This window comes from Podarcis cretensis (assembly GCF_951804945.1).
Source record: "Podarcis cretensis genome assembly, chromosome: 4".
NCBI lineage: Eukaryota > Metazoa > Chordata > Lepidosauria > Squamata > Lacertidae > Podarcis > Podarcis cretensis.
Genome location: NC_137173.1, coordinates 78,550,153 through 78,560,479, shown reverse-complemented (window position 1 = coordinate 78,560,479; position 10,327 = coordinate 78,550,153). Strand labels below are relative to the sequence as shown.

Genomic DNA, 10,327 nt, shown 5'->3' with positions numbered 1-10,327 from the left:
GCGCCCGTCCGCGCCCAAGCGGCTCCAGGGCTCGGAGGCGGCCGAGGACGGTGAAGGGGAAAGCGCCCCCTCTACAGGCGCTACCCCGCGGCCCACAACCTACAAGCCAGGGCCCGCTCTTTTTCGGAAACAAAAATAGATACTGTACGTCTTTATACCGCTAACCATTCCCATCCCCAGTGGCTAATAATAATAATAATAATAATAATAATAATAATACTTCTTGTTGTTGTTTAGTCGTGTCCGCCTCTTCCTAACCCCCTGGACCAGAGCACGCCAGGAACTCTTGTCTTCCACTGCCTCCCGCAGTTTGGTCAAACTCATGCTGGTAGCTTCGAGAACACTGTCCAACCATCTCGTCCTCTGTCGTTCCCTTCTCCTTGTGCCCTCCATCTTTCCCAACATCAGGGTCTTTTCCAGGGAGTCTTCTCTTCTCATGAGGTGGCCAAAGTATTGGCGCCTCAGCTTCAGGATCTGTCCTTCCAGTGAGCACTCAGGGCTGATTTCCTTCAGAATCGATAGGTTTGGTCTTCTTGCAGTCCATGGGACTCTCAAGAGTCTCCTCCAGCACCATAATTCAGCAGCAACAATTCTTCAGCGATCGGCCTTCTTTGTGGTCCAGCTCCCACTTCCATATATCACTACTGGGAAACCATAGCTTTAATGATACGGATAATAATAATAATAATAATAATAATAATAATACAAAAGAACAAGATGAAGCAAGCTTCTTTTCTCCAGCTCCGCAGGGTCGGACTCGAACCAATGGCTTCAAGTTACCAGAAAGGAGATTCCGACTAAATCTCAAGAACTTTCTGACTGTAAATCAGAACTGTTCCACAATGGAAGGCATTCCCTCAAGAAGTGGTGGGCTCTGCTTCATTGGAAGTGCTAAGGCTTGATGGCTGTCTGTCATGGATGCTTTAGTTGAGATTTCTGCATTGCAGGGGGTTGGACTAGATGACCCTGGGACCCAGTTCTCTCTTGTGGCTCCTAGAAATTGTCAGCATGCCATAGTGGCCATGCTGGCCAGCCATAGTGTATGCCATAGTGGCTTTGACTCGCCGGCTGAATCTGCATGCAAAGGTAGGCTGAGTGGATTGAATAGAGGAGACAAATAGTGGGTCCAACAGTCAAGAAGGTCTTTTTGGCAAATTCACCTGGGAAGGTAGCCCATCTAGGAGAAGGAAAACTCTGATCCTAAACCTCCACTGCCTTGTGGGATATCTTTGGGAGATGAAAAGGCTAAGGAGTGAACCCTACACAAATCCAGAGTGCAGTCCCCAAGACGGTTGGATGGTGCTTTGTACACCTTCCTTCTGGCAACTCCTGCAACTAAGCTGGTGCCAGACATATTGCTCTGCTTTCCTTTGGACCATTTCAGCGAGGTCTTGTCTGGGCAGCAGCCCAGGACTTCTATACAGTGCCCAAGTTTGTGTCCCAGGGCGGTCACTTCAGTGCTGCTAACACAACAGTTTGACTCCACAGATGGATGCCTTTTCACACCCACCCACAATGTAATTGAAGGACTGGCATCCTGCATTCATAGAATCCTAGAATGGTAGGACTAGAAGGGATCTCAAGGGTTATATAGTCTAACTTCCTGCAATGCATAAAGCTTTTGTGCGACGTGAGGCTCGAACCCACAACCTGAGATTAAGAGCCTCCTGATCTACCAACAGAGTTATCAGTCAAGAGAAAACAATGTGGCTCCTATGGAACATCCCCCCATTTCCCTTTCCCTCTCCTTATCACCAACCGATAAATAAAAAGCAATGAAGTGAGCAAATGGAACTAAAGACAACAAAAACTACATCTGCAGAACATTTAGAGCCACTCCCAAAGCACACAGAGTAAGGAGCTTGCATCTGTATGTAAACTGTAATTGTGCCACTTTCTTCTTGACATTACACAGTCTTAACAGTGAGTCCAGAAGTAACTGTGGAGGCCACAGTGGGGACATCGGTTTCCAGGCAGGAGTTGATCACATTTGAGGATTTGCCAAGCGTGCCTTCCTCTTAGCTTGTTTCTCCTTTTTGTCCCGAGTTTGTGCTTCTTCAAAGTCCATGATGCCTTTGGTAAAGGCTCCCCAATTAGGAGCACTCGCAGGCCAGTGTTTCTCAATTTTCTGTGCTTATAAATGCATTTTTTAAGATTTGCCTTGTGAGCATATTTAAACCTCTTTTGTAGTCCACCAGTATTTCACTTTCCATTCTACTGACTTACCTTACAGGGTTCTTGCTAGTGCTACGTTAGCAATAATCTACAAGCAGATTTGTCCAAACTAACAGGAATACCGCAGTTTTTTTGTGTCCATCCCACTGCAGCCGCTCCAGAACCCTGCAGTGATTGTTGAGTGGAATACCTGGACATGCAGCCATTATCTTTATGCTGAGGGAACGGCACTGGCTACTGACTAGTCACAGGGCCATGTAAACATTTATTAACATTATAAAGCCCACAAAAACTTGTGGGCAGGGTGCTCATCCCGATAGACTTCTAAGATCACCCAGGGAAACATTACTCATGGCACCACTCTACAGAACATAGGATGATAGCTCTAAAATGGGCATTTTCTGCTGCTACATCACTTTGGAATGCCTTTCACTCTGCCATACGTGAAGCAGCAATTATTTGCTTCAGATATCTTCAGATGTATCTGTTTGTGCCAGCTTTCCCTGATCTCTGAATCAATGGGCTTCTGTTTTGATATTGATTTAAATGTTTTTATGTGGATTCATACTGTTGCACACCACTTGGAAACGTTTAAAACATTAAGCGGTTTTGAAATACTTTCAAATTTAATTCAATAAATACAGTATTCTAAAATAATAATAATACTTTTTTAAAAAGATGGAAGAGTAAAGCTAAAGGCATCGTACAGGTATCAAGCCTGTGTTAGTCATTCGTTCTTCTGAAAATTCACTTTTTGGCAGAAGAGCCATTGGGGGAAAACAGGATGACAATGATTGGATGATGGTGTCGTGCGGATACCTCATAAAGAGCAAGTGAAGAATGGCAATTCCATTCTAAGCACGTGGCGTGGAAGCATCTTCCCTACAATGGTCAGAAAAAAGTTGTGTTCCAGCTTGCTTCTCTGCAAAATCTTCTGGTGCAAATTAAAATTTCAAGGGTTGGGTGTTCTTTGGTTCAGTTCAGACATGCTGGTCTAAATAGCTTGTCAAAATATTGGTGCTGCTGGCTTCTCAGAGAGGAATGCCGTGATTTCCTCTTTTCAGAACCTGCTTTTCTCTTGCACCTTTAAGTACATTATTTACATTGGGAGGGTAGGCAGCTGCTGTCTCTGGGCATCCTTACAGGAGATGCAACGACAACAAAACAAAACTGGTTACCCACAATGCACTATCCAGCTTCTTTTCTTGCAACTACTGCATTGTCACCGGTGTAGGCCGTGGTTCCATGATGCTGGGGCTGCTGCCCAGCCTTTCACAGGCTAGGCTCTATAGAAAGCCACTGTCCATAGAAAAGCTTGTTACGGAAATTACCGGGGTGGGGGGTGGGGGGCACATCTTTAAAGTTGTTAAATGATACAAATATTGTGCATAAATGTATCCTTTCGACTAGCAGGGAAGTTACCTAGCTTTAAAAATCATATAAAATCAACTCCTTTGCTAGTTTCCTTCATTCCGCCGCCAATTTGCTTCATCAGCCAAGGACTTGGAAACCATTCGGTCCCCGCCATAATCCCTCAAGTGGGAGGCCGTACTCACAGGAGTACTCACTCAGAGGTGTCAATCGCTGGGCAAAGGCAGTCCTCCAGACTTGCCCAGGTGGCAGACTATGCAAACCAAATTTCTATGGTCTCTTTGTAGTAGGTGCTTAGAATGTACTTCCCAATACATATCCAGTATCCGCCTGTGTTAATCATGTATAACCCTCCCCTTTTCTGATGTAGCAATGATGTAGTGATGATGCTTAATGAACTGTATGCTGGGATAAAACAGAAACTTTTAAAAGTCCTTGTCACCCTATCCTCGGGGTTCAAAATTCCTCTTTGAACCTGTTGCGCAATAAACTTTGGTCTACAGCTATTTGCTCCGGTTGCTGGCTGAACTCCATCCTTTATTCCGCAGGGACCCGTGGGCTCTGCCCGACGAGCTGGGTGACTGAGCAGGCTCGCACCTAGATTTTTCTGTAACAGCTGGTAATTGAATTTATCAACATGGTTTTAGAATCCTAGAATTGTAGAGTTGGAAAGGATCATCCAGTCCAACCCCCTGCAGTGAAGGACTGTGCAGTCGACCCATACAGGGATCCAACTTGCAACCTTGGCGTGATCAGCACAACACTCTAACTGAGCTATCCAGGCTGTTATTTACAATGGCAAGAGATAATGATTATGCAGTGCACCAATACAGAGACATGTTATTTACCTTCTGCCTGAATTCACCGTATCTGTTCCTGTATAGCTCACACAATTATTCCTCTATCCTCAGTGGGTCTTTGACATTAGCGTAAGTCTCCCACAGCATTCCTCCCCTCCCAAATAATAATTGTTAGGGCTAGTAATTAAGATAATCATAGTACATTAACTGTATGATAATTGCATAAATCTGCATACGAATAAAATAATTCTGGAGAGAGCAAAAAAAAAAAGCATTCTTCACTTTTAGATAATGCATACAGGTGTTGAAGCACAAATTATTTTAGAGAAGATGTCTCTTAAGATGCTATCTGCTTCCTGGGGTTTTTGTAATGACTTGTATTAAACACAGGCTGCCTGATTAACAGGGACACCTTTTTAGTTTATCAAAAGGTTTGCAAATTGATTACTCTAACCAATCAACTAATTATTGCAACCCTCATAATGTTCAAGCAATTAAAAACCCTCCAAATTAGTGACCTTACTTACACTAGTTAGGCAGCAATGCCAAAAAAAGTATTGTGTAAAACAGTCTGGGCTCTAACAATAACCAAGCTCATGATTTAAATAGTTTCATAAGCATATGTGTGTTAAAAAGTCTGATGCAATTCTACACAATCTCCACATTTCCTTATTTTTGCCCCCTTTGGAAACCTATGTAATTTTGTAAGGTAGACTGTAAACAGCTCCATCTTGTGGTAAGAAGGTTGTATTGACAGCCAGAATTAAATTCAATTTTAAAAACTGATTAAAATAGTTTGTGTGTGGATTAAAAGCTGCAAAGAAGGTATACATTTTTCATGCAAACAGTGACTTGGGGCATCACAGATTCTAAATATGACTTGCATATGATGACAGAACATAGACCAAACATGCTGTTTTCAGAAAGAATAGTTTCACCAAGGAAGAAATAATTCATTGTCCTGCTTTTTCATACTGAAGGCTCGATACTTTTGTACCTTCTGCTTTAACAACAAATGGCAGAGCTCTTGAAGAGCAACTCACATTGCCTCCCTATTCATCCTACAACTGCTGCCTCGTTCTGCACTTCCTTCCATGTTTAGCTGCCTCTATTCTGTTCCGCTCTATCCTGTCCCCACGTTTATTAAAGTTAGTTCCCGCTGCTCATTCAGTAGGAAAGCAACTTTGACATCAAGCAAGTTTAATACCTCCAACTGATACCTCTTTTTGTTTTGTCCTTTTCGTAAAAGAAGAAAAAACATGAATGGGAATTGGGGGTGGGTGGGAGAGAAACAATTTAATTACAAATATATAGATATATATTTACACACATCCACATGTCTAAAATTTATCCATCGCAACAGATGCAATGCACTTTGTTTCACTTCTGAACTTAGCGCTTCTGCCAGGTGAACTTTTTGCGGGATCCCGCTTGGCCGGGCTTCTTCCGCTCTCTCACACGTGGATCAACTGCTAGGAGACCAGCTGCAGGGGCAAGAGAAAGGTTAGAAGAAGTTCAGTCACAGTGCTTCTATACTACACTCAGAACAGCAGCTGAACTTGGGAGAAGAAAACAGGAAGGTGTAAGCTGAAGCCCAGAGGGATGAGATCAGCTAATGATGAGATTGTACACTTTATGAAGTACATTTCCATTGTTTCTGGATTATATTTTTTGGTTTTTGTCTTATCAAAGACAAATGTTTAAATGATTATTTATGCAGACAAGGATTAAGTGTAAGGTATTGGTTGTGTTTAGAATAGATTTATGAAAGATCTAGAAAACCTACTGATTAGAATATTTGTATGAGATTGTATGGGAAAAATACGGAATAACAGATACAAATTTGCTTAAAATGTACCGTATTTTTTGCACCATAACACTCACTTTTTTCCTCCTAGAAAGTAAGGGGAAATGTCTGTGCGTGTTATGGAGGGTATGCCTACGGGTGGCATGCCTACGGATTTTCCTCCTCTAAAAACTACGTGCGTGTTATGGTCGGGTGCGTGTTATAGAGCGAAAAATACGGGTATATAGGAAGTGCAGTGTAAGCAATGGAAGTCAATCAATGAAGTTTTATTGTTGAGATATTTGTGGAGTGAATTTGGAGGAAATTCTTCCAATTTTTCTCCTTTTTCCAATATTTCTTATTTTTTTCTTTTTTCTTTTTATCCTTTTCTCTTTTTTGTTCTTTTTTTATATATGTGTGCTTATCTGAAAAATATATATATGTGTGTATTTGTATGTATTTTGCTTGTATTTTGTAATAATTATGTTAAATAAAATTTAATAATAAGAACACAAAAAATAAAAATATGAAGTACGACCACTTTTCATGAGTGGGTTTCATAAGTGTTGCAGCCGATGGATTCCATGCCTCAAGAAATAAATTTCTGTTCAGGCAGCAAGAATTCCTCTTTTTCTCCCTACCCCTCATCTGCTCTGGACAGTTGGGAGACCTTCTGGAGCAATTTGGGAAGGAGTACAAAGGGATTGCTTGGGGTGGAAGAGGAAAGAAGGGTGAAGTCCTGCTGTGTGAATGGATGTCCACTTAAGCAATGCTGGATGCAGCCCAAACGTATCTAATGTAAAACACACAGATGAGCCAGGGCAACTTTCTTCTTCATGATTATACCTTGCCTCATGGACTCCACCTCGTTTTCGGTGACGAAGCTACACAACGCTCTTGCGGAAGCTAAGCGGATCGCTCCGGCCTGTGCTGCTCTTCCTCCCCCAGAAACAGAGCAGACCATGTCGTGCTTCTCCAGGCGATCGAGAAACTGGAAGGGGAACATCAGCTGTTCTCTGAAAAACATACAAATGCATCCAGCATTATTGGCTCGCGTAGTCCAGTTGTAACACTCAGGGAGACAGGTGGAAATGATCTAGATCAGTGGTTCCCGATCTTTCCCCACAAAATTGTAGAGGGTCTGGGTGGACCGCTTGATTATTATTATTATTGCCTGTTGTATCAACTGTAATGCACTGTGCTAGATGCTGTATGGTTTGTAATTGCATTTTTATCCCTCCTTTCACTTCTTTTATGTTGCATATATATATTCCATAAAATTCAGCTTGCCTTTAATGGCAAACATAGCATGGTTGCCCGCAAAATGATGTTAATATAAAACTATGTCAAATGAAAACTCCCAAAGCAAATATCTAGAACAGGCTCATTTGCAAAGAAAGAAAGATAACCAACATAACCCTCTCTTTCTCTTTCTCTCTCTCTTTTGCAGTGTCACAGACAACAAACAAATGAGTTTTGTTAAGCTTCTGAAAGGCTGCATTTGGCTTGGTGGGGAACAACTTATGCAGGCCTCTAAAGATCAGTTTCCAATAAGGAAACTGCAGCCTTCTTGTGAGTTTAAATGCATTAATCTAGCCCTAGTTACAAACAGGATGCCTTTGCTCCAATCTGGTAGGGCTCTTGCATAAATGGCACCTAGAATACCCCTCTGTTCCAATCTGTGCCCAAGATTAACGAGACTAGGTGCACTGTATCTCTGAAATCCTGGCTTGATAAATAGATTTGCATCATCACTCTCTCACGTTGGGTGGTACATTTTCTCAAGTGGAACAATCCACTTGGTGAGAAGATGAACAAACACAGAGCTTCAGATCAGTTTCAAGGTGGCCCCAGGATTCCAACTTGTATTAGGTGCTATGACAAAAGATCATGCAGAATTCTTATCCAGTTTGAGTGCAAAAAACAAAAACAAAAATACAGTGATAGAAGGAAATAGTTTAGCCCAGGAAACATTTTTTTTTTTTTTTAATATACAGTATTTATGCCACTCGTTCAGCCATAGTCTAATTGTTTACAAATGCTTTTGACTTTGTTGTTTTTCAGCGCAACCCTGCACTCGGGGACCCCAGGTTTTATTGGGTGGCATGGAAAAGTCTCCAGGTGAGATGTCTTTAGTCCATCATCTTCCTGGAAGTCCTCTTGATGGGCGGTGTTCAACTCAGACATTTGTGACTTTGGTTAAACCATGGCAAGAAATAAGATGCTCCCAATTTTTTGTAAGTATTGATGGTAGGGTGGTGTGCACATGTAATACAACCTTAATCTTTAAACAAAAATGAAAACTGAAGAAACTAAGAAGCCTATTCATATCCCTGCCTTCCTCTCGAAGTCACCCAGGGCAGAAGTCTTTGCTAAGACTAGACTGGCTATAGTCTTTGTTTCAGCAACATATCCCCTTGAAATGTTTTTAATAAAATAACTATCTACAGTAAACACTGACTTAGTTCACTCACCTGTCCTGCAAGACTGGAAAGTAAAGTATATAATCATCTCCATTTATAGTAATTTTCCCACTTCCATTGTCATAAACCTTAACGGTTGCTTTTGCTGTCTTTCTCCAGCCTTGAAAAAATAACACACGTTTATACTTAGCATCTCAAAAATCACACGTGGCATGCTCATCATGGGAAAATCCTTGCAAAAGTGAAATTCTCTCATAATAAATATTTAATCCAAGTTCATCACACAGCATTCTTTCCTGGCCAATTGCAGTACTGCCCATGTTTCTTTTTCCTATGAGGCAAAGTTTCTATTTGTAATGTAACAAAAACTATTTTATCCATCCTGGGGCCCAATACTGATTTAGTGCCTAAATTTGTTCCGGAATGGGAAAGGCTTGAGTTGCCTGCCTTTTGACACTTCCGTATGGGTGAAGCTGCCTCAACTGTTCAGGTCATGGAAACAACAGAGTCCATCTCATAGCCAATAAATAGGGACTGTTATTCTAGGTATTGGCCATTGAGTGGGTTCTGATGCTGCTTGTTTATCTATGGTTGCTTAAATGATACCAAGGAAATTTGCATTATTATTATTATTTATTATTTAGCTGCTGGGAAACCCAAGTGGTATGGCTAAGCCCTGAGATTAGTATTATTGTCTTATGGCAGAGACACTAGCATCTTTCAACAACAAAGGCTTTACACATAATCTCTCTCCATCCGTGCAAGTAGTTGTTATAAAAATACTGAAAAGATCTGAATAAATTGAAAAAAGGGATAAACAGCAAGAACAAAAATGTCTCATCCCATTAAAGAAAAATGGGACATGGTGGATAAAATATTCATATTGCCGCCATTGCTATGAATATTTCTTTTTTTCCTCCAGCAGAGGGAAGCATACTCTGATAATTCAAAATGGCAGCCAGCATCTTCAACAGAGAAACTGGATTTTGATAAGATAGTTAGTTAGATTCAGACCTATACAACATACATGGAGAATTATTCATTAATAGTGACCCAAAACTCTGTTTAAGCATAAATACTTAGCAGCTCGTCTCATTTACTTCAAATGAAATTAGATATGCTTAAAGCCACAGGGCTTCAGATAAAGTGATTTTTAAGGTTAGCTCTATGTGCCAATTGCAAGATTTTAGGGCAGTGAGATTTCCCCAGCTGTTGATTATTGTTGATTAATTTCTGATTGATTTTACAGGTTTATAAAACTGTCGTAAGCAGCATTGAGAACAGCAAATGCAATGGAATGGTAGGATATAAGTATTTTAAATAATAAGTATGAAGAAGTGATGGACCTGAACCTTAAGGCAGCTTGTTGCGAACTGAGAAGAATGTTCAATGCAGAAACGACACATTAGCGCAATCAATGGCTGTGTTCATACATCATGGTAATTTATAGCTAATGGTTTACTGTGAATGTGCAGATGCACACACAACACCCTTCCGCTAGGGTGAAAAGGAGCACCAAACCACAATCCCCGACTTAGCGTTATTTCCAAACTAGGGATCATGGTTTGTTCAACTCCAAACCAACCCTGATTTGAAGCCAAGTTTTTTCTTGGCTTCAGATCACAGTTTGGAGTCAAACAAACACAGCATGTTGCAATCCCCAGTTCAGATGTATTGTTAAATTAGAGATTGTGGTATGTTGCTCTTGGTATGGGAAGAGCAATGTGGGAGTAATCTCTGCGTTCACAGTAAAACAGTAACTGCGGCTTACT

At 41.2% G+C, this 10,327-nt stretch overlaps 1 protein-coding gene across 2 annotated transcripts in view; it reads right to left on the bottom strand.

The window, feature by feature from the left end:
- Nucleotides 1-5,625: 5,625 nt before the first annotated feature.
- The window catches only part of MRPS9 (mitochondrial ribosomal protein S9), a 36,819-nt gene continuing 32,117 nt past the window's right edge, over nucleotides 5,626-10,327 (bottom strand). For both annotated transcript variants that reach the window (XM_079972924.1, XM_079972925.1), the window contains exons 9-11: nucleotides 8,607-8,715; nucleotides 6,979-7,148; nucleotides 5,626-5,830 (exon numbers count right to left, since the gene is read on the bottom strand). In XM_079972924.1, coding sequence (XP_079829050.1) covers nucleotides 5,739-5,830; nucleotides 6,979-7,148; nucleotides 8,607-8,715 — 371 coding nt within the window. In that variant the 3' untranslated portion in view covers nucleotides 5,626-5,738. The remainder of the gene's footprint in view (nucleotides 5,831-6,978; nucleotides 7,149-8,606; nucleotides 8,716-10,327) is intronic.